Genomic DNA, 23,890 nt, shown 5'->3' with positions numbered 1-23,890 from the left:
AGATTTTTTTTTAAATGTTTTATTTATTTCTAGGAGAGAGAGAGAGACAGCGTGAGGGAGAGGGTCAGAGAGAGAGGGAGTCACAGACTGAAACAGGCTCCAGGCTCTGAGCTGGCAGTCAGCACAAAGCCCAACGCGGGGCTCGAACCCACGAACCGCGAGATCATGACCTAAGCGAAAGTTGGACGCTTAACAGACTAAGCCACCCAGGCGCCCCTCAAATTCATTTTTCTAGCCCTGAGTTCCAGACTTCTAAATCTGTGTGCCTATGCTGCATCTCCACTAAGATGTCTCTCTCAGAGATACTTTAAATCCAATATATCCAAAACACAGTTAATAGTCTTATTCTCCTAAGTCCTTCTTACCATGCCTCCACCTCCTCCAAAAAATCCTCACTCTCTTACTATTACCTTCTCTGCACATGACACCGTTATTATTCAGTTGTATGAGCTAAGGAACAAAGGAATTATTCTTGACACCACATCGCTTCGTCTACTCCATATCCAGTCTTCCGAAGTTCTTCAGATTTACCTCTCTGTCTCTACTTCTTTTATCTCTATCACTGCTTGCCTAGTGTCAGGTATCATTATCTGATACTTAACATTGATACATTAGCCTCCAAACTGAGGAGACTACATTAGGTCTCCTCTATGTTTCTTACCTACTTAGACCATTTAAATTTAAAATTAAATTTTTACCTTAAAAGATCAATTTACATTAACTTTTCCCACTAATAATCTAGTACTGGTTATGGGAGGGCAGGAGAGAATCACACTAAAATTCAACAAAATCAGTAAGATGTATTGTTTTTACCATCTTTTTGTTCTATTCTCTGCACACGATTTTTTGATGTACTAGAACAAACCGTGCCCTCTCCTACTCCAAATTCATGGTCTTTTTACCTAAAACCTTCCTCTAACTCTGTCCCTTTTCCCAAAACTCCTGTTTATTCTTTAAGTCTCAGTTCTAACAGTACTTCCTAAGAGGGCTCTTGCCCAAATTCAGGCCTTATGATATCCCTCTGCTATATATTCTCACAGCACCTTGTACTCTTTTTTTCAGTGTGCTTGTCAAAGTTTTAACTTTATTGTTAGTTCTCTCATTATTTGATAGAATCCCTGATGAGACTATAAGCTTGAGTATATAGAACAGTGTCTGATTTTGCCAGCCCTGTATTCTCCAGCGTCTAGTACAAGTAACTAACAGAACAGATGCTCAGTAATTACTTTTACATTGACATCTTTAATTATGTTAGTCTCAATTCTTTGTGTTTTTAGTGGTTTTGGATTCATTTTATCTCTCGATTGACTTGGTGTGTCTCTACTTCTGTTGGCCTCATTGAATTTTCTAGTGTGACTTTCAGATGATACAATTCTTTTTCTGAATTATTGGGGCTACCTCATTTTTGCATATGTATAACTTATACTAGTTTATTGATGGAAATATTGCAAGTAAAGTAACTTTTAAGTCACAATTTAAATGGTCTAGGGAAGCTTGGTATTTAAAGAAATTCTAGTGGAAGCCATTTTGTAATATAATTATCCACTATTAAATATGTCAGCTTTTTTAAAGGGTAGTTTTTATTTTAGAGCATCATTTTCCTAGAGCAAGCAAGCACAATTGTAATTGTTTCTATAAAAAATAATGAAAAAATTATTTTACTTCTTTGATTCTGCAGTGGCATTTTTACAGAGTGACTGCTTTGTACTGGATATAATCTATCCTGAAGGGACTGCTTTTACTGGATATAATCTGTCATTTTCATTTCATATAACAGATGGTTACATTAGAAAAGGTTTTTGGTTTTTATTCATATCAGATTCTAAGAGGTTATTGATTTCATGTGACTTTCATCAGCAGAGGATGTATATATATTCTGTGTATAAATATACAGAAGGTATTTGTAAGCTTAGGTAATAGTTGAACTGTTATATTTGCAGCTCCATTAAATGCCAGAACCATGTGACCTTGTGGAAGAGACAGTTATTTATTCTAGTGGGGTTATATCCCTGATAGTGATGTGAGCATAGCTGGTGGAGGATGGTGTTTCTGTGAGTCTCAGAAAATCCTTTGTCTTGTGCGGCTCTAATGCTCAAGGGACACACTTCACTTTCCTCTTCCTGAAATAGTCGACTGCCAACCATCCTGGAGGTTATGAAGTATAAAGTGCAGTTCTTTGTTTTTGTAAACCTATATAATTGATGCATTCAAAGCTTTAATACAGGAAAGAGAAAAAGCTGTGGGCTAAGAAAGCATATACCATTTTTGTATGTAATGATATTAACTCCATATTAACAGAGGTCATCTCAGAGCAAGCATGAAGCCAGCTCACATGAAGCTGAGCGGCAGAATGAAGGTCAAGGAGTGGCAGAAATCAACATGGCAACTTCTGGTAGTGGTCAGGTAAAGGAATTTATTGGTTTTCTTTTTAACTAACTATTTAAATATTTTTAGAGGAATATGGGGTGAGATAGTCCTCAGAATGATCTGTAAATCTTATTGATTTCCTTAATCCTAAATGGATATCTCCAGAAGAATTCAGTGCCAAAATGCTATATCATTTTTCTTTATTACATCTAACAATAACACTTTCAAAATTTCTAATTTAGAGCTATTCTTTATAGCTCTAAATTGTGTGTTTCTGTTTTAGTCTAAAATTATTAGCATGAATAGAGGGCTTTTGTTTTTAAATAAATGCTAAGCTGTATTTTGCTTATATATATGATTTGACCTAGTTGTTATTGCTTGCACTGAACAGACTTGCTCTTTCTCTAAGGCATTCTTTGAAAGGGATTCTTTGCAAAGGCATTTTTATGTTTTTAAAAATGATCATAAGGACTTTGTCATAATTCTTTTCTATTGTACTTTAACATTACGTAAATTTGGAAATCCAAATTTTATAATTGAAAAAAATGATACTAATGCTCATAAAAAATAGACATAACCTAGTCATGTTTAACCATTATTACATCATTTTTAGCAAAACTGTGGAATCTACTTGATTTTTTTTAATGTAGAACTGTTATCTTGTTACTCTGTCATTAGTTTTCTATTAGAGTTCTATTGGAATGCATCCTAATATGACAGAATTTTCCTTGGGGTATTATGTATTCTCCACATTTTTCTCAATGAATGTTTTTATGTTGTAAATGAGTGATTTTTTAAAGTAAAATTTTACTAAGTTTTTAAAGATAATCTCCCTACTTTTGATGTAAAATATTCCTTTAGTGTCTGGTTATTTTTGATGATATATTTTTTTAAAGAGCATGTATTAAAATTTAAGGCCTAAAAATGTGTCATACTTAATTATTTATATTTATTTTACTGAGTTAAAAAAAGAGATACTTTATTTTAGTATTACTAACTATCATTATACTGGGGAAAACTCTTCAGTTATAAATAGTAAACTGGGGCAAAAGAAATTATATTTAGCACATTTGGGTTCTTTTCTATACTTAGGGAATTATTCTGGAAGTTTATATTTTCCTTCCCTTCTCTAGAAAGAAGAAAAATTTCATTTTCTTGACAGAAAAAAAACTATTTGCTTAGGATTAGACCACCTATTAATGCTTTGGACCATGTTCCAGGTATTATGTATTTTAAAGTCTCACTTATCAGTAAGTTGTCTGTTCATTTAAAATATAATAATTGAGGGGTACCCAGGTGGCTCAGTTGGTTAAGCATCTGACTCTTCATTTTGGCTCAGGTCATGATCTCATGTTCATGAATTTGAGCCTGCATTGGGCTCTGCACTGACAGCTCAGAGCCTGCCTATGATTCTCTTTCTCCCTTTCTCTCTGCTCCTTCCCCACTTATGTGCATGCACTCTCTCGCTCTCTCTCAAAATAAACTTTAAAAATGATAATAGTAGTTGAATCCTTATAGTACTTTTTTATATCAGTTAATTCTAAGTAGATTAGATTTCATGTCAAAATACGAAGTTTAAATTTAAGATTAGAAAAATGTGTGTAGAATGATGATAATCATGTAGTGGGTGGGAAAACATAAAAGAAAAAATCAGTAGCTTTCACATAAAAATGTAAAACTCAAGTACACCATAAATCATGCAAGGTCACAAGACAAACAAAAATTAAGATCTCATTATTTACAATTATTTATAATAAGGAAAAAGTTACATTTCAAAATACATGAATAGTAGAAATTAATTAAAGATCATTAAAACATGAACAAATGACATGACATGAACAGGAACCAAAAGGAAAAATAAAATGACTTTTTATTTATTTATTTACTTTTTTTTTAATGTTTTTATTTATTTCTGAGAGAGAGAGCTTGAGCAGGGGAGGGTCAGAGAGAGAGGGAGACAGAATCTGAAACAGACTCCAGGCTCTGAGCTGTCAGCACAGAGCCCGATGCGGGGCTCGGACCCATGAACCGTGAGATCATGACCTGAGCTAAAGTCTGACACTTAACCGACTGAGCCACCCAGACACCCCTAACATGACTTTTAAACATATGGAAAGGTCATCAGTTTCATTAGTAATGATATATAACCAGCAACAACAGCCAAAGTGAGTTGTTTTTTTTTTTTTTGGATGCCATTAGGTAGGCAAAGATCAATAACACTCAATATTAGTAATAGTAAGTTGATAGATATTGTCATATTCTGCTTCTATCTATGTGAATGGAACAACCTTTCTGAAAAGCAATTTTATGATAAGCATCTAAATTTCTAGCTGTACTTGCCTTGTGGGTCAACATTGCAATATCTAACATGTTATGCTAGGAGGTAATCAGTCAAGAGTGTTCAGACATGTTTGAAAAGACTCATCATTTATTTGTAATAGCAGAAGTTAGAAATAACTTAAATATATATTAATCAATAGGCAACTGATTAAATTATTTATCATCTGACTGGAATAAGTGGTTAAATGGCTCTGTAGTTAGCAGACTGCGATTAATCCCATTCCTCCGCTAATCCCATTCCTGAGAGACTAAACTCTGAGCTTTAGTGTTTTCTCGTTAGAATAAGATGATATCATTGTGAGAACTAAATGGGACATGTACTTAACACACTTCTTGGTGTATAGTAGATACTCATTAATAATTAGGTGCTAGAGGCTATATTAGACTTTGAAGATAGAGAATTGAACAGGACAGACAGTCCCAGACCTGATAGAACCTACATGGTACATGGTATATCCATACAAATGTTAGAAATGATAAATTAGATCTCTGTTTATACAGAGATCTTTTATTTCAGCCTGGCCTTTTCTAGTATATTTTTCGTATTATAATCAGAATGATCCTTCCAAATCACCTGCTTATATCACTTATTTGTTTAAACCTTTCAGTGGCTACCCACTGCCCAAAGAATAAAATCTAGATTCTTTGTTGCCTGCTCTTTCAATATTATCACTATTTGCCCCCATTTCTCTACACTCCCTCAACTTCAGCTTCTTTGGGCGCTTGAGTATGTCCAGAGCTTCCACATGATGCTCTTTGCCTGGAACTCTCCTCTGTTTCGGTTCACTTGTATGTGTTCTATCCATCCTTCCCCTCAATTTAAATGGTACTTCTTCCAGGACATTTTCCTTGCTCCTGCCTCCCTAGACCTGATAAAGTGCTCTCAGGTACTCTCTATTTCTGTTCTCACCTAATTTAGCACAGTTTATTATAAATTTAACTGTCTTCTTTTTAAAATCCTTTAAGCTGAACTATATTGTCATTGCTCACCATTGTATCCCAGACAGCTAGCATAGTACCTGGTAGACAGCATGTGCTTATTAAATGCTTACTGAGATCAGGGCACCTGGGTGACTCAGTTGGTTAAGCGTCTGACTTAGGCTCAGGTCGTGATCTCACGGTTTGTGGGTTTGAGCCCCGCATCAGGCTCTGTGCTGACAGCTCAGAGCTTGGAGCTTGCTTCAGATTCTGCGTCCCCCTCTCTCTCTCTGCCCCTCCCCTGCTTATGTTCTGTCTCTCAAAAATAAATAAACGTTAAAAATTTTAAGTGCTTACTGAGTATTAATGCTATTAATTTAGAAAAATAATTTTAACATTTTTTCTTAAGAAAAAATTATTTCTTAAAATAAGTAATCTTTCATGCTATACATATGTATTTATGTGTACATGCATAGAAAAATGGAGGAATGTTGTTCAAAATGTTACCAATGATATCTCTAGTGTTGGGATTGTGTTGTGTTTACTTTCATATTTACATTTTTATGTATTGTGTGACTTTTTTGTGAGGAACATGAGATCTGTTAAAAACTGAATCAGAGGCATTCCTCAAATTCACATTCTTCAAATGTGAATTCTGACAGTGCTATAGATTCAGTGGTAAACACGACAAGCACATTTGTTTGGCAATATTAGCCATAGACTCTGCCTTCCAGTGTTTCTGTGGCACTGATACTGCGAATGCCATTTATTTGATTACTTTTAGTCACTGTTTAAAACAATACTACAGCTACTCCAAATCCTGATGTAGCCGAGTGATTTATCTGTAGGACTGTGATTCAATTAACCAAGATTCCTTTAAACTATCTTAATAGGATCTATATACATGAAAACCTCTTAATAGGCTCTATATACATGAAAATCTCTTAGGATTTGTTCTTTTGATTTATTTTATTATTTGCTCCAGAAATAAGCCCACTGACAATAATTGAAAATGAAAATCAGATCTCTGACTTTCTCAGGATCAAAATAGCATGACCCAGCAAAACTCCTGCCCTGGTGGACTTATCCTCATCCCTGTGTGAAGTATATTGTACACCCTCTCTCACCTGGTTTCCTGCCCACATCCTCTCTGCCAGAATGATCTTTACAAAGAGTTAGTCATCTTCTTTATAAAACCCTTTATTGGCCTCCCTTGATTCTTAGAATAAGATAACCCTTTAGTAGGATCTATATGACCTAGCTCCTATCACATTTGGCAGCTTTATATCACACTTTGCTCTTAGCCACTTCTGCCATGCTGGCCTATCAGTAGCTTATAGCTTATATTTATTGGGCTTCCTTTTCCTGTGCAGCTTGTGCACATTCTATGCCCCTTCCATATAGTGCTCTTCTCGTCCCATTTCACTCCGTTAAGATCAGTTATGTGTCGGGGCGCCTGGGTGGCTCAGTCAGTTAAGCATCCGACTTTAGCTCAAGTCATGATCTCACCACTTGTGGGTTCGAGCCTCACGTCGGGCTCTGTGCTGACAGCTCAGAGCCTGGAGCCTGCTTTTTGAATTCTGTGTCTCCGTGTCTCTCTGCCCCTTCCCCACTTGCTCTCTCTCTCTTTCTCAAAAACAAATAAATGTTAAAAAAAATTTTTAAATAAAAGATCAGTTATGTGTCTTTGCGTTTAAGCATGGCTTTCCCAAGGCTTGAACGTTCAAATCCCGTTGTTAAAGGCCATCCTAGAACAGTCTTCTCCTTTGAAGACATTTGCAGTTTATATTTATTTGTGTGATTATTTTATTAGTATTTATTTCCCCTACTAGGCTGTAAACTCCAGAAGGGCAAAGATTTTATCTAGTTTTGTCCATTTTCATATCCTCACAGTCACTGGTAAATAGTAGATAACAGTAAGTATATGTTAATTGGAAGGAAGATCTGGCATCCCTTCTAGAAATAGTGTTCTTGATCTGTGATTAATCTCCTATGGAAGTTAAGGGGAAAGAGAAAGTTGGAAGTAAATTATACAGGTCAGATCCCTGCTTGATTAGTATATAACTGTATGTGTAATTCATTTATGAATTAGTTCTTAGCTTTTCTATTTAAAGTTTAGAACCAGATCTCTAGTGAGAGCCAGTAAGTAGTGATGAAGTTCAGCCAAGACTGGGAAAGAAATGAAATGATAGAAGAACGCTTTGCTTCTGATAAGCGTTTTAAAACTTTTTACTATGCAAAATTTCAAACATATACAGAGACAGATAGAAAACATAGTAATCCACATGTACCCTGTCCACTTTGCCCTCCCATTTTATCTTTGAAGATCTGGCATCATCATCATTTCTTCCATAAATATTTCCAAAAGTTAAGAATGATTCTTTTTTTACTCTTCTAATGTTTATTTAATTTTCAGTGAGAGAGGCAGAGCGTGAACAGAGGAGGAGCAGAGAGAGAGGGAGATACAGAATCCGAAGCAGGCTCCAGGCTCTGAGCTGTCAGCACAGAGCCCGATGCGGGGCACAAACCACGAGATCATGACCTGAGCTGAAGTCAGACACCCAAGTGACTGAGCCACCTAGGCGCCCCAAGAACACTTTTTAAAAATATGCAACTGTTTGAGCACCCTGCCTGGCTCAGTTGGTAGAGCATGCAAGTCTTGATCTCAGGGTCTCAAGTTCAAGCTCCCACATAGAGCACAGAGCTTACTTTAAAAAAAAAAAAAAAAATTAAAAATATATGACCGTATTGCCATTATTGCATTCCCAAAGGAACTAAAAGTAATACGTTGGACTATCCAGTCACTACTCAAATTTGCAATTGTTTCATGTATGTCATAATTTTTCACAATTTATTTGACTCTTTTTAGGTAAGGTTCATGCATTGGGATTGGTTGATAAGTCTTTAATCTCTAGGTTCCTTTTTTGCCTCTTTTGTTTTTTGGATACTTACTTGTTAAAGAAATTACAGATTTTTTTTTACAAATTACAAATTACATACAAATTACTTGTTTTATACAGTTTTCCATAGTCTGGATTTTACTGATAACATCTCCATGGTATGTAGTTTGACATTTCTTTGTATATTTCCGGTAAATTGATATTTGGATCTAGACATAGAATCACCTTTGGATTTTCTGTTTTGTTTTGTTTTGTTTTTGCGAGTCTTTTTCAGAGTGGCATTGTGGTCTTCTGGTTTTTAGTCAGGAAACACATAATGTCTGGTTGTCTCTCTTTTTGTGATATTATCAGTAACTGATACCTTATACCCAGCTCCATTAATTCATTAGGGGGTACAAAATTGCTGGAATACTTCTATAAAGAGAACCTTCTTCTTATGTACTATTTGATTACAACCACATACAATTTGTTTCTGTCTTCGGAAGGTGTATATTCTGGCTGTTCCTTTTGAAAGATTAAGAACTAAAACAGAATACCTGCCAATATTGCTTTCTAGGTGGATGTTATTTTTTTTTTTTTTTTTTTTTTTAATGTCTTATTTATTTCTGAGAGAAAGAGACAGTATGAACAGCAGAGGTCAGAGAGAGAGGGAGACACAGAATCTGAAACAGGCTCTGGGCTCTGAGCTGTCAGCACAGAGCCCGACACGGGGCTTAGACCCACGAATCATGAGATCATGACCTGAGCCGAAGTCAGACGCTTAACCGACTGAGCCACCTAGGCACCCCTAGGTGGATGTTATTGTTATAATCATTATTTTTAATCATTAATGAATTGTGTTAGCTATGGCCTCTATTTTGATAGGTCCCACATATTTATCTGCAGTCCCTATTCCTATCCAGACTTGCATCCTCTGTTATCAGATGTCCATTTTTACTGAATGTCAGTATATTGAATGGTGATCTCACTTCCCACACTGAAACCCATTAGCCTTCCTGAGTTTTATGTACTTTTTAATACCACCATTATCCACCCATTTATCCAAGCTCAGTGCCTCCACATTGTCCTTGGCTCCCAGTGTCGCTTTATTTGCGTCCAGTCAGTTAGCAAATCAACTGATTCTGGCCCCTAAATATACGTATCCCCAGGCCACCCAGGTGGCTCAGTCAGTTGAGTATCCCAACTCTGGATTTCAACTCAGGTCATCATCCCAGGGTCATGGGATTGAGCTCTGTGTCAGGTTCTTTGCTGAACATGGAGCCTGCTTAAGATTCTCTCTCTCTCTCTTCCTCCCTTTCTCTCTCTGTCTAATTTTTTTTTAATTTTTTTAATATAGGGTATCCTCATTTCCTTACTTTGCACCCTCCTGACTGCTCAGCTGTTGAAAATACCCTCTTCCTGATTTCGCATCTTTGATCTCTGTATCCTGTCTTTTAATACCTTTAAAGATGTAATCCTGGTTGTACCATCCTCCTGCCTAAAGTCTAGGGGCTCCACAACATCCAGGGTTGAAACCAACATCTTTAAAATGACTCAAGAGACAATAATTTAACCTAGTCTTATCTCCCACCGTACACCTTGTGTGCTGTCCACATTCATGCTCTCATATTTAATACCTTTACACAGACTGTACCATATGTCTCCCACTCCAAAATTCAAGGCCTACCTTAAATGTTCCTTACTTTATGCAGCCTTTAATAGTTCCTTAGCAAGTAATTGTTACTTCCTGTTTTCCCTCAGATTTTATGCATTTTTCTGCTGTGGTGCTTATCATATCACAGTGCAGTTTTTTAATTTTTCATGTCCTTCTCCAACGGGGTTTTAAGCAGTCCGCTCTATGCTGTGAGCTCCTGGAGAACTTAGACTGAACCAAATTCCCAGTTTTGTGGTAATTTAGAGCATTTCATCAATCAATAAAGCTTTCTATCAATAAATGTATATTTGACCAAATGTGGTTTCATGTGTTTTGATCTGTGAAAAAATACCACTCATAGAATTTCTTCAGTGTTTGGTTACTTCCACACGGTAGTTTAACTTCTTTTGCAACACATCTTCTTTTCCTCATTTTTGCTTTAAAACCTACTTTACTTCACAGGTAAAAATACTCATCTTGAGTGTTAAAATGTTCACACTTTTAATGGTGTATTTAGCTGTTTACCCTAAACACAGTTCATTTGGTACACCTTAACGTGAAGGTAGGGCTATTTATCTATAATCTAAATTATTCCATTCATAATTTGCTTAATTTCTAGGGTTCAGCTGCGCGAATGGATCATGAAACAGCCAGTGTTTTGAGTTCTAGTAGTACACACTCTGCTCCTCGAAGGCTGACAAGTCATCTGGGAACCAAGGTAACAGAAGATTATAAACGCTGGTTACTAATACTGTGAATACTTTGCTCTAATACAAGAGAGCACAAAGGAAAAAGGATTATAAAAAATGCCAAATTACTTAGTTTTTTATTCTTTTTCAGCCTTATCATGCACTTTGCTGCAAGTACCCTGAGCTCCAGCCACACTGGCTTACTTGCTGCCTCCCAAGCACTCCCTGTCACTTTTCTGCCCCTATGACTTGCCTGCGATGGCAATGACCTCCACTTTCTACCCCACCACAAAATGCCTGTCAGAATCCCAGTCAGCCTTTAGAGCTCTTCTTGGGTTTTACTTCCTTACAAAGCATTTTCTGACTCCCAAGCTCCTCTCCCCTCCCCAAGTGGTCTGTCTACCTCCTTTGAGTCACTGCAGTTTGCATGAACTATTCTCTTTATTTTTAATGCTTATTTATTTATTTATTTATTTATTTTGAGAGAGAGAGAGCATTTGCAAGCAGGGAATGGGCAGAGAGAGAGGGAGAGAGAGTATCCCAAGCTGGCTCCATGCCATCCACAGAGCCCAATGAGGGGCTCCATCTCATGAACCGTGAGATCATGACCTGACTGAAATCAAGAGTCAGATACTTAATCGACTGAACCACCTCCATACCCCTGCATGAAGTTCTCTCGGGAATAGGGACTTTTTTTCTTAATCTTTTGCAGCATCTACCACAGAGCCTGCACATAAGGCTGTTTAATAAATATTTAAGTGGATAGAAAAATTATTGCAATGAAATGTTACCCATTGTTGATACGTGAGTTTTTTTAGAGTCTCTCAGATATTAGCAAGTATTTCAGGACTTTCTAATAGTATGTTTTAAAAAGAAAATAATTATTTTATTGTTGTCATCTCTATAAATCAGCCAGTCTTTTATATTGACAAAGATGAAATTTTAATTTAACTGTGCAGTATATTTTTAGTTAAAGCTCAATAATTCCATTAACTATTTTCACAGCATACTTTACATAACCTCTCTTTACTTTGACAATATAATGGCTCTTAGGGAAAGCATTACTGAAATAACTAATGTTGATTTAAGAAATGAATTTAGAATAATCAGTGATACTGTTAATATGAGATTTAATACTTTTTTTTTTAATTTTTTTAATGTTTTATTTATTTCTGAGAGAGAGAGTGTGAACAGGGGAGGATCAGAGAGATAGGGAGATACAGAATCTGAAGCAGGCTCCAGGCTCTGAGGTAGCTCTCAGCACAGAGCCGGATGCGGGGCTCGAACCCACGAACTGTGAGATCATGACCTGAGCCAAAGTCGAACGCTTACCCGACAGAGCCACCCAGGTGCCCCGAGTTATTTAATACATTTAATAACTCATAGTAGCTGCTAATTGAAATCTCTGGTATGCCAGTAACTATGCTAGAAGTTATATGTACATTTTCTGTGATCTTCTCAAATACTATGAGGTATTCTTGTGCCTCTTTTAAATAAGAAAAGTGAAGCAAAAAAGGTTCAGGCAGCTGTTGCATATTTAAATTGGAATTCGTCCCCAGATCTATCCAACATCAACATGTAATTCTAACTATAAAGAAAATCTAACATTCAGCAGTACTATTGCATGAAAACCAGCAGCTAGAATACCATTTCCTTTTGAAGTGACTGATGAATGATATTAGTAAGACCTTACTACATTTTTGAATGCTAGCTTCTGTCCTATACATGTATTATTTCATTTAATCTTAACAGAGAAAACCTCATTAGGTAAATATCTCCATTTGGCAGCTGAGAGAACTGGTCTCAGAGAGATCAAATAATTTGGTAGTGTCACACTGCTCATTCCTAAGTGGTGGAGCCAAAATTGGAAAGCCCAATTTTCCACAGTTCTCCCTTCCTAAAACTTTAATATCTAAGAGTAGTGTGTGTTTATGTATTTAGAGTTTCCTAGCCTCAGCATTGTTGACTGGATAATTCTTTATTGTAGGATGTTAAGCAGTATCTCTGGTCTTTATCTGTTAGATGCCTATAGCACTTTCTCTTGCAGTTGTGACACCAAGAAATGTTTCCAAAGCAAAGAATGTCCTAGAAGGGCCAAAATCACCCCTGATTAAGAACCACTGATTTATAGAGATGATACACTCTTTATAAAATAGCCACAACTTTTATGTAATGGCTCTCACTTTAAAATGAGTCTAACCACGGTCCAGTATAACTAGGTACTGTTTCCAGTTTCTAATCTGCTTCTGAGCAAACTCTTAGAATTGGTTGTCAGAGAGTAATTGATACTTACTGGTTGCTTTAAAAAAAAAAAAAATTTAAGAAACCTGGCCTTGGAGCACCTGGGTATCTCAGCTGGTTGAGTGTTCAACTCTTGATTTCAGCTCAGGTCATGATCTCATGATTCGTGAGATCAAGGCCCAAGTTGGGCTCTGCCCTGAGCATGGAGCCTGCTTAAGATTCTCTCTGTGCCCCTCCCACTACTCATACACACTCTCTTTCTCTCTCTCAAAATAAATAAATAAACTTAAAAAAAAAAAAGAATCCTGGCCTTGTACTCCCTATATGATCATGGCATTCTTCTTTTTATGACAAAATATTTTTTTATATATAAGGGAGAAATTATATACTTTTAACAGTATTATAATCTGGTAAGCGTTAGTGATTGTTGAAAACTAGTATGTAGTAAATAATAATTGTTGAAAAGTTTTCTGTTTATTGATTATAGTTATAAATTAAAAGAAGTAAAGTAAAATTTTAAATTGTATAAAATATTTAAATCACATTCCTCAGAGTGTGTGTGTATGAGAAATCAGTTGTCGTTCATTATAGTCAGTGGATTATTACCAGCTATTCCAGACAAGGGTAGTTTAAGTATATAAGAAGCTGCTTTCTCTTTGAACACTGTATGCCACCACTGCTTCTGTTTATTCATATAAACAAATTGGTGATCATTATATGGATTTTGATATGATGCTCATTGCTTCATCCTGGAAAGGGGTTTTGAGTTTGTTTTTCTTTTTAATAAGTTAAAATAAATATCCCATTCATCACTTCATTGGTGTTAGCGTTTGATATTAAAGTCATAATTTTGTTTCTAAACTCATTTGGCCCACAGGTGGAAATGGTGTATTCATTGTTATCAATGCTTGGTACTCATGATAAGGATGATATGTCGCGAACTTTGCTAGCTATGTCTAGCTCCCAAGACAGCTGTATATCCATGCGACAGTCTGGATGTCTTCCTCTCCTCATCCAGCTTTTACATGGCAATGACAAAGACTCTGTGTTGTTGGGAAATTCCCGGGGCAGTAAAGAGGCTCGGGCCAGGGCCAGTGCAGCCCTTCACAACATCATTCACTCACAGCCTGATGACAAGAGAGGCAGGCGTGAAATCCGAGTCCTTCATCTTTTGGAACAGATACGAGCTTACTGTGAAACCTGTTGGGAGTGGCAGGAAGCCCACGAACAAGGCATGGACCAGGACAAAAATCCAAGTATGTTCCCTGTAGTGCATGTTAACAAAGCAAATGTAAAAGTTTTTTAAATGAAAACTTTTTGAGTTAGTATGTTGTCTTTATGAGTAGGAATGGGAAATTCATAGTAGCCGTCTACACTGCTAACATAGTTTAAAGCTTAAAATCTGTATTTTTGTAGAAAAAAATTAGCAAAGAGCAACCAAAAAAGAACAGGAAATCAAGAGAATTATAGTCATAGCATAGTAGATCTAGAAAGAATTTGAGCAGTTATGTTTTTCCATCCCTTTCCTTTTATAGATTAAGCTCAAGAAAAGACTTTATATAAAGTTTTTCCAGCAGTCAGTGACCACACCATAATCTTTATTACATTTGCGTAACACTCTGTTCAGCGGATACAGAGATGAGTTATGTCTGTTATGTTGTTTGAGCCTCACAACAACCCTGTGAAGTAGGAAGGGAGAGTATTATCTCCATTTTACAGATAAAGAAACTGAGGCACAGAGAGACTAAAAGACTTGCCTGTAGCCTCATAGCTACTAAGTGGTAGAGCCAGGAACAGAGGCCAGATCTTCTGACTCTCAACCCAGTGCTCTTTCCACTGCACCATCCTACCTCCCATGGCCTGCTGGGAGTGATCGGCCATCCAGCTCTTTGCTGAGGGAGAGACCCTGGGCAACCCAGGGATCATGGGAGTTGGGACCCTTGGGGACATAACTTACTTCATTCCTGTAGCAGGAACCAAAATCAGTAAGTATATAAGGTAAGACCTTCTTTTCACTTGAGAAGAAAACACACATGCACACACGAACACACACACACACACACACACACACACACACACACACACACAGGAGGGGGACTGTTATATTAACCTGTTGATGTAGGAAGAAGGGGTGATGGTGAGAACACCATCTATGAAGATATAGCAGATTTTTTTTAGCATACACATAAAGGTGAATTTATTGAAAACTTACACATTTTCAAGAATGAGAAAAATAACAGAAATGGTCCTTTATATCTATTTGTCCTAAGGATGAGGAAAACTGGTAAGATACTTTACTGAGAGATTATTGTCTTTCTGGATTGTTTTCTCTGGGTATCCACAATTATGTAACAACTTATATTTTGTGATCGTAAGAACTGTTCTAAAAATGCTTAAATAAAATAAATGTTATTACTTCTGAAAAATAGATTTTTAAAATTTTGATTTCACATAATGAGTTTTGAAACTTTGTACATGGTATTAAATGTGAAGGTACATTTTCTTGGACATCTCTTCTTTAGATTTTTGTTTACTGTCTGTCTATATAGTAAGCTTTCTCTACTAGGTTCATACTGGTTTGTGTTTTTGTTTTTTTTTTTTAAGTTTTTACTTATTTATTTTGAAGGAGAAAGAGAGGAAGGACAGAGAGAAGGGAAGAGAGAGACCCAAACAGGCTCTGCACTGTCAGCACAGAGCCTGATGCAGGGCTCAAACTCAAGAACTGTGGGATCATAACCTGGCCCAAAACCAAGAGCCAGCCGCTTAACCAACTGAGCCACCCAAGCACCCTTATACTGGATTTCTTTATTATATTTGTACACAGCTAAGTGCTTTTAACCCACACTCATGATAATAGTTTAACAAAAACAGCTTTATACCAAAGTGTTTTTATTCTTTTATATATACAACATAATTTTAAACTATTACTTGAGTTATAGCATAAACTTGCAAGAGAGTTATACTAACAGACTTGGTTAAAGGCAGATAAGTGGTAAACATTTTTCTGGAACCAAGAAAAACCCTTTTTTCATATTTTCTTTTCTATGTTTGTCATATTTATTCATCTATTCAGCAAATATTTGTTGATCTACTAAACCACTATGCATTAGAGGTATATTAGTGAGCCCTGCTTTGTTTTATTAAGTATAATAAACATTATTGCTTTTGAGACGACAAAGCATTATGTTTTATATCAATTTTATTTTTCAGTGCCGGCTCCTGTTGAACATCAGATCTGTCCTGCTGTGTGTGTTCTAATGAAACTTTCATTTGATGAAGAGCATAGACATGCAATGAATGAACTTGGTAAGACAGAAATGTTTCTTAATGCCATAGAAGAGTACCAACATTTTTTATCATGACGAGTTGGCGTACAAGGCCGCACATTTCTTTTTCACCTTGCTTCCTCCTTGTAGCAAATGATTATACTCTGGTTTCCAGAGGAGAAAAGGTTCTTAATGATAGACACTGCTACCTTGTTAAACTAGGTTTTCTAAATCTTAGCCAACAATTAGCAGAATTACTAACTGGGCCACTCCTTGACCGCGTTGCCACAGTAGATCCTATGTGAAGTTGATGAAGGGAGTAATTTAAAATACTTTGAAATGTGGAGCTATGTGATTGTTCTTGAACTCAGTCATTTCTCATGGACACCAGAAGAAATTATTACTAAGATTCTCATTTATCTTCGTGGTTATCAACACCTTACTGGATTTTCATGATAAGCAGCATGATATCTTTGAAACTGGTTAATGAAGAAAAATATTGTGCTCTAATTTAAGTTAAAAATATTCCACTAATTTTGGAAGGATTACTCTTTTGTGTATGTGTTATCACACACTCTAAACCTTTTATAACCTGCATTTTTGTGCACCCCATTTTTCATGTAACGGTTTTTCTTTGATTTCTAGGTCATTTTGCACATGTGGTATTTATAATTGCATCATGCTGAGCCATCTCATGTGAACTGGATCTCTAGTCATGCCACAAGCAAGAAGTGTACACTGAGTTCCCATCTTAGTGTAGCTGTGCCCTTGCTTTTCATGCTATTTATTTTGTATTCCAACCCCCATTTTGTATTCCTACCACTCTCATCATTGTCACTCATCATTTATCTTAAAAGTCACAAAGTCATGAGACTCTTATTAAACGCAGAGAACCTAAATGGCCAAAACTGAGTGTTGTCCCCTTCAGAGTCATCACCTTGGAGGGCTGTGTACCTTGTGATCTCATGCCTGCCCTCCAGCCATGCTTTTCTTCCCACAGGCCCTTGCAGTTGGCCCATATGATTCTCTTTGCTTCCCGTACCCCCCAGCCTCCTGTGGAACTGAGTGTGGTCTTATGAGTTCTCCCCTCCTCAATACAATCTCAGCATTTGTGACAATTTTATGTTCGGATGTTTTTTTAATGCTAGTAATAATGGGAAAGGGATAAAAATCATGAATAAACAAGAAAATTAATTCAATTTAAGCTACTACAAAGGTTTTCCTGTAAATGTCCTTGTGTTCAAATGAACTGTAGATTAGGACTGACACATTAATCATCTGAATTTCAAAGTAAAACGTAGACTCAGTATTTGTTCCTCTTCCTTCTTCAGGTAGGAAGGCTACCCGGGGCATTTCATCACAGGAGCTAGGGCAGGGGCTTGCAGGTGAGGAGCAGGATGGGGCCTCTGGGGGTGTGATTGTTGGGACAGAGCCACAGGAGGTAACCTTCTTCTCATTCCTAGCCTCTAAACTTGCACGAAGCAAAAGAAAGATCAAGGTTTGTGGATTGTGGGGAGATGGAGTAAGGAAGCACAAGGTATCTGATAGTGAGGGATAAGGAGGAAAGAAGTCCCAAATAGATGAAGGGACATTCCAAAGCCCAGTTAGCTGGGACAGTCATTTGTATATAGAAAAAGATTCTACAACTTACCAAGGTCATTTAGGTTTGCATCAGTTTGTATTATAGGTTTTAGACTATAGTATCAATAATGTATATGTTGATTTAGTCCCCGCTCTGTCCCAGAAACTGTGCTAGGCACTGGATGTTAAAATGATGAAGGTATGGTTCTGACTTTCAAGGAACTGATGGCTTATTTGTATTAGTATTTCCAAAACTAGATCATAATGATCACCAGAAGCACTTGTCCAACCGTATAGATTGCCTGGCCCTGTAGTAAGCAGGCTTAGTAAAGCAGAATCTCCAGAGGGGGTACCAGGAATCATTTAATAAGTGACCCAGGTGATTCTTAGGATCAGGAAATTTTGTCAAACACCGGTATATAGAATATTTACATTGGGTCCCTAATGTTTTAGAATGAGGCATTTTATGCTAATGGTGACTATCTAACCCAAGTAAAAGGAATAAAATATACCTTTTAAAACTGAGTATCATCTTTCTATTATCTTTTTTTTATATAAGTCTAAATTAAGGATTCTGTTGAATGGTTTCTTTTGAAACCATTGGTCCTCTGCTAGCTTTAAGGTTATCTTGAAACAGCCTAACTTTTCTTAGAGCAGCCTATTTTGTATTCTCTCAGTCATGAATTCACATCATACTTTTATGAATCCACTTATAGTTTACATATGAATTATATTCGTTGCCTTAAAATTTACAGAATTTTTTCATTTGCCTGAAATCATAAAAGACTCTCTCTTTTATCTGATACCCTAAAGTTTATTGAATGTTCTTTTTTCTTCATGGTGTTGTTGATATTGACCATATCCTTCTTTAGTCTTTCTTTTCAGAATCCAGTCCTAAGTTTTTTAGTTTTTCCATTCAAAGAAACTCTTTGTTCATTTAGTAAGAAAGTGTCACAGATACTGCTACAGGAGGTAGGATTTCATACAGGCACAAAACATAGGATGTTTTGTTTTGGTATTGATAGCCTGCTTTATAATGCTCAACATCTTGGTGATCCTTTCAGTATATAGGGCCACAGTCTTGAGGTCATCAGTTACTCCCAAGTCCAGTTTCCTGAGTCAGAACTCTGATTTCTTTTACTGGCTCCTCCTTTACTCAAGTATTAAGTAGTAGGAATTCCTCAGAGTTCTGTCATAGGTGTTCTTCGTCTCTCCCTAGGCAGTATCTTCCAGGTCATGGCTTCTTTTACAGTGTTTTTCAGATTTACATCTTAATCCCTGTTCTCTATCCTGAGTTTGAGACACATTATCACACTCTTCCTCTGACATCTTCATTTAGATGGTTCTTCAGACATTTTTACCTCAGCTGCCCCAACTGAATTTGTTACCTCCTTCTTCCCCAAATCTCTCTCTTCCAGGGTTCTTTTTCCCAGAAAATGGCATGCCAGTCACCCTAGTTGCTCAGGAGATAATCTCGGGAGACATTCATGACTCTGTCTTCCTTATCCCCTACATTTAGTAACTGAATACTTTCATTCTGCTTCTTAAGTCTGTCTCATCACTGCTCTCCTTTCATCCCCAGTCCGAGCCACTGTTGTCACTTCCGTTCTGCAGTTCTTTGTCTTATTTATCTCCACACTTCCAGTCATAATCCATTCTGCACCTTGCAACCATAGGACTGTGTTTAGAGCACACATTTTATTATTCCTTCTCCTGTCTGAAATCCTTGGTGTGACATATAAAGTCTTACATGATGTGGCCTCCACCTATTTTTGTAGACTCATCTTGTGACCTTCTCTTTGTTGCTACGTATTTAAGGCTCAGGGGCCATTGCACATATTGCTTCATCTGCCTAAAATGCTGTTTTATTATTCCTGACCCACCCATTTTAGATGCTCATTCATCCTTTAAATGTTAACTTAGAGGCGCCTGGGTAGCTTAATTGGTTAGGCAGCCGACTTCAGCTCAGGTCATGGTCTCACGGTTTGTGAATTCAAGCCCCGCATCTGGCTCTGTGCTGACAGCTCAGAGCCTGGAGCCTGCTTCAGACTCTTTGTCTCCTTCTGGCTTTGCCCCTCCCCCACTTGTGCTCTTTCTCTTTAAAAAAAAAATTTTTTTAACTAAATAAAAAATAAATGTTAACTTAAATTTTATTTCCTCAGCTTTTCTCTTGATCCCCCCAATCTAGGTTAAATCCACCAGTTACCTTGCCCTGTGCTTCTTCACAGTCCATTATACCTAAATTAATTGTTCAGTGTCTGCCTTTGCTCTAATCTATAATCTCCATAAAGATAGTGACAGTATTTTGTTCACTGGCTATGTATTTTCCATCATCATGGGTGGAGGGAGGAAAATCTTCCTAAATATGCTTTGGATTTTCTTTAGCCAAATTAATTTTTACTTATCTGTGTTCAAACTCATCTGTCATTGCTGCTAGTCATAAAGATTTGTACCACTCTTTCTACAATTAATTCTCCTGGCTTGGAATTCTTGACCCGAGTTAGAACTTTGTTTTACAAACTTGCAGATTCCTCTACATACTGACCCTTCTAGATCATTTACAAAAATAGTAAATATACAGGTCCTCTTTCAGATTAATAATCTGACTGTTAAGACTTAGGATTTCCAAGAATTGCCTGTTTTTATTCATCCTCCTTTTTTCTAAGCCACTTCTCTGTGACAAAACAATGTCCCCAGTCCCATGATGATTAACACTGATGATGAATAATATTTTGAATAGCCTCCATATGCATTTTTACTTTTATTCGCCTGCTCACCATTTTGCTTTACCTTTGTTTTTTTGTTCTGTTCTGTTACGACCCCTTCCTTTATGTCTTACCTTTCCTTTTCCTTCATTTTTCTCCTTGCCTTCCTAGTGTTGACCACTGTGGGCGTTGTCAAACATACCCAGTGGTGGGAATCACAGGGAAAGAAAATACTCAATTCTAGTGTAGTTGGTATTTGACACTTGTGAGTATCAAAGAAAAGTAAGAATTTTTTTAAATATATAAAAATATATGTAGTTTTATAGAACTCACTTATAAGTTGAACAGATTATTCTTTTTCATTAAAAAAAAAAAAAAAAGCTTTGCTTCATGCAGTTTCATCTAGAAGTCTCAGGATTCCTAAGGATAATTCTTTGGCAAATAAAAAACATGAATTAGGCCATAGTATATAACATTGAAGAATGTTTGTATAAAGTTCTAATAATAAAATAAGGTACCTTTTTCTGCCTTCATGCGGGAAGACCCAGTGTTAGAAAATAGCCTTCTTTATCAATGATAAGATACAGTGTGTGTGTAGTAAATAGAGTATAATTGCTCACTTCACTAAGTAAGGCAGGGTTTTGAAGGGTGGAGAAAACTGGCAGAAAATGGAGTAATTATTATTTGTATTTTATGAGTATATCACACAAAAGTTCTTTATAACAGTTTTTGTAGCTTGTAGTTCTAAAGACATACTTAAACCATATATTCTCATTCTTTGAGATTTGTTCCTAATAATTTTTAAATTTGGAATCACTTGTTTTATTTTAGATTATTGTCTTTTTCCTCTTGCCCTTTTGAAATTAGGAGGACTTCAGGCCATTGCAGAATTATTGCAGGTGGACTGTGAAATGTATGGGCTAACTAATGACCACTACAGTATTACATTAAGACGATATGCTGGAATGGCTTTGACAAACTTGACTTTTGGAGATGTAGCCAACAAGGTATGTTTTATAAGATCCATTTCATAAGGTATCTCCGGTATGAGTTAGTTTCATACAAACTGCCTTTGACTAATTTTCTTTTTTTCCTCTCCTCATTAGACATTCACTAATAAAAATCCTGAACTTCCTGCACCACTACATATTCTTATTCATTATGTTATCATAAGCCTAAACAAAGGCAGAACATGGAACACAGTAGTAGATTTATGTAATTGCATTTAAAATACTGTTCCTAGGAATGAGAGCGAAAATCTGAAAATCCTGATGACAGATGAGAGTGTTTAATCCAAATAAGAGACTTTAACCTTTGCTTATTATTTCTTATCATTTCATTTCATTTTACCTCTTCAGTGTACTTCTCCAGAAAAGAACTGATAGCAAAAGACTTATGTAATCTGGTTCTAGGTGTTTGTTTTATCGGTAAAATATTAGAATAATTAAAATGAGACAATTAAAATTGGATTTGAAGTTTATTAGTCAAAAATAAAACACAGCTTCACGTTGCCTTGTTACTGACCCTCTGTTCCGTTTCTGATCTTACAGGCCACACTCTGCTCTATGAAAGGCTGCATGAGAGCACTTGTGGCCCAACTAAAATCTGAAAGTGAAGACTTACAACAGGTACTGGTTAGAATTTCAAATGGTTTTCTTGGGTATTTGTGGGTTAATGTCATTATTTAGATTAATTTAAACTTTGGCTCAGTATTTAGTGTCTCATGTTTCCATTATGATTACATTAATAACAGAATAAAGGAAAATATATTGTAGGAATTCCTTTTGGCACTACATTAGCTTTTAGGAGAAATTTCTTCTTTTTTTTTTTTTTTAATGTTTATTTATTTCTGAGAGAGAGACAGCGTGATCAGGGGAGGGTCAGAGAGAGAGGGAGATACAGAATCTGAAATAGGCTCCAGGCTCTGAGCTGGTAGTCAGCACAGAGCCCGACATGGGGCTTGAACCCACTAACCATGAGGTCATGACCTGAGCCGAAGTCAGACGCTTAACCAACTGAACCACCCAGGTGCCTTGAGAAATTTCTTTATTAATAGATTTCTACTCTTAACAATAGCGTTAAAAACAAAACAACCATAGAGGCGCCTGGGTGGCTCAGTCAGTTGAGCATGTGACTCTTGATTTCGGCTCAGGTCATGATCTGAGGATCATGGATCGATCCCTGGGTTGGGCTCTGAGCGGAGTATGGAGCCTTCTTGAGAGTCTCTCTCTCACCCTGCCCCTCTTTCCTGCTCCACTCTCGCTCTAAAAAAAAAAAAAAACAAAAAAAACAAAAAAAAACTATAAATTATTATATTCAAATTATTCTAAAATTGATTTCATTTGCAGGTTATTGCAAGTGTTTTGAGGAATTTGTCTTGGCGAGCAGATGTAAATAGTAAAAAGACATTGCGTGAAGTTGGAAGTGTGAAAGCATTAATGGAATGTGCTTTGGAAGTTAAAAAGGTATCTTTGAAAATATTTAATATTCTCATTTGGATTTTGTCTTTGGTTACTTTTTTCCACCCCTGAGAGTCCTAATTCCTGACCCACTTATCTCATCAGTTCTTAGTCTTAAGATTGCTCCAAATTCCTAAAGTATTAAGATGGAAAAGATTGTACAGAGTGGCCTAGGGTAAGTCAGGGTTTTTCGGATTTGACACTGTTGGCATCTTGGACCAGATCATTGTTTTAAAGGACTGACCTGTGCCTTATAGGATGTTTTGCAGCATATTTGGCCTTTGTCCATTAGATACCAATACACCTTCCCTCAGTCATGACAGTCACAAATGTCTCCAGATGTTACCAAATGTGCCCCAGAGGGGCAAAGGGAGAGAATCATCCCCAGTGGAGAGTCACTGAATACTAGGTATTAGTGTGCTCTGTGCTCTCCAGAGTCCTCAGTTGTGACCATCACCTTATCAAGGGGTGATAGACCCAAGGGCAAGGAATTCCTCAAATAATAATTTGTTTACAAAAGGAAATATCACCAGTTGCATATCTACTTCAGAAACTAAGCTGATTTAAAAAGAAAAGCTTAAACTTGAAATCTGGTACTAAGCAGGCTTCCTTCTAACCAGTCCCCATAGACCCACAGCCTACATTTTTTCTTCTTCAAAATGTCCTTTTCTGAGAAGGTAAAGAATTTTGGGGTTTTGTTTGTTTATTTATGTATTTTTGTGAAATTATTTTATGGAAAACCCAAGAAAATCAACTGAAATATCATTAGAAATAAGAAAAGTATTCAGTTA

The 23,890-nt window shown here is 36.6% G+C and overlaps 1 protein-coding gene across 5 annotated transcripts in view; it reads left to right on the top strand.

The window, feature by feature from the left end:
• The window catches only part of APC (APC regulator of WNT signaling pathway), a 145,299-nt gene that overhangs the window by 107,114 nt on the left and 14,295 nt on the right, over positions 1-23,890 (top strand). For 2 of the 5 annotated variants that reach the window (XM_039239720.1, XM_039239721.1), the window contains exons 8-15: positions 2,299-2,403; positions 10,778-10,876; positions 13,966-14,344; positions 16,299-16,394; positions 17,686-17,739; positions 21,508-21,647; positions 22,191-22,268; positions 22,989-23,105. In XM_039239720.1, coding sequence (XP_039095651.1) covers positions 2,299-2,403; positions 10,778-10,876; positions 13,966-14,344; positions 16,299-16,394; positions 17,686-17,739; positions 21,508-21,647; positions 22,191-22,268; positions 22,989-23,105 — 1,068 coding nt within the window. The remainder of the gene's footprint in view (positions 1-2,298; positions 2,404-10,777; positions 10,877-13,965; positions 14,345-16,298; positions 16,395-17,685; positions 17,740-21,507; positions 21,648-22,190; positions 22,269-22,988; positions 23,106-23,890) is intronic. The other 3 variants (XM_039239723.1, XM_039239722.1, XM_039239724.1) reach the window with 3 other exon arrangements.

The sequence above is a fragment of the Hyaena hyaena genome, unplaced genomic scaffold (assembly GCF_003009895.1).
Source record: "Hyaena hyaena isolate Hyena2069 unplaced genomic scaffold, ASM300989v1 scaffold_160, whole genome shotgun sequence".
Classification (NCBI taxonomy): Eukaryota; Metazoa; Chordata; class Mammalia; order Carnivora; family Hyaenidae; genus Hyaena; species Hyaena hyaena.
This window is presented reverse-complemented; position numbering and strand designations above follow the sequence as displayed.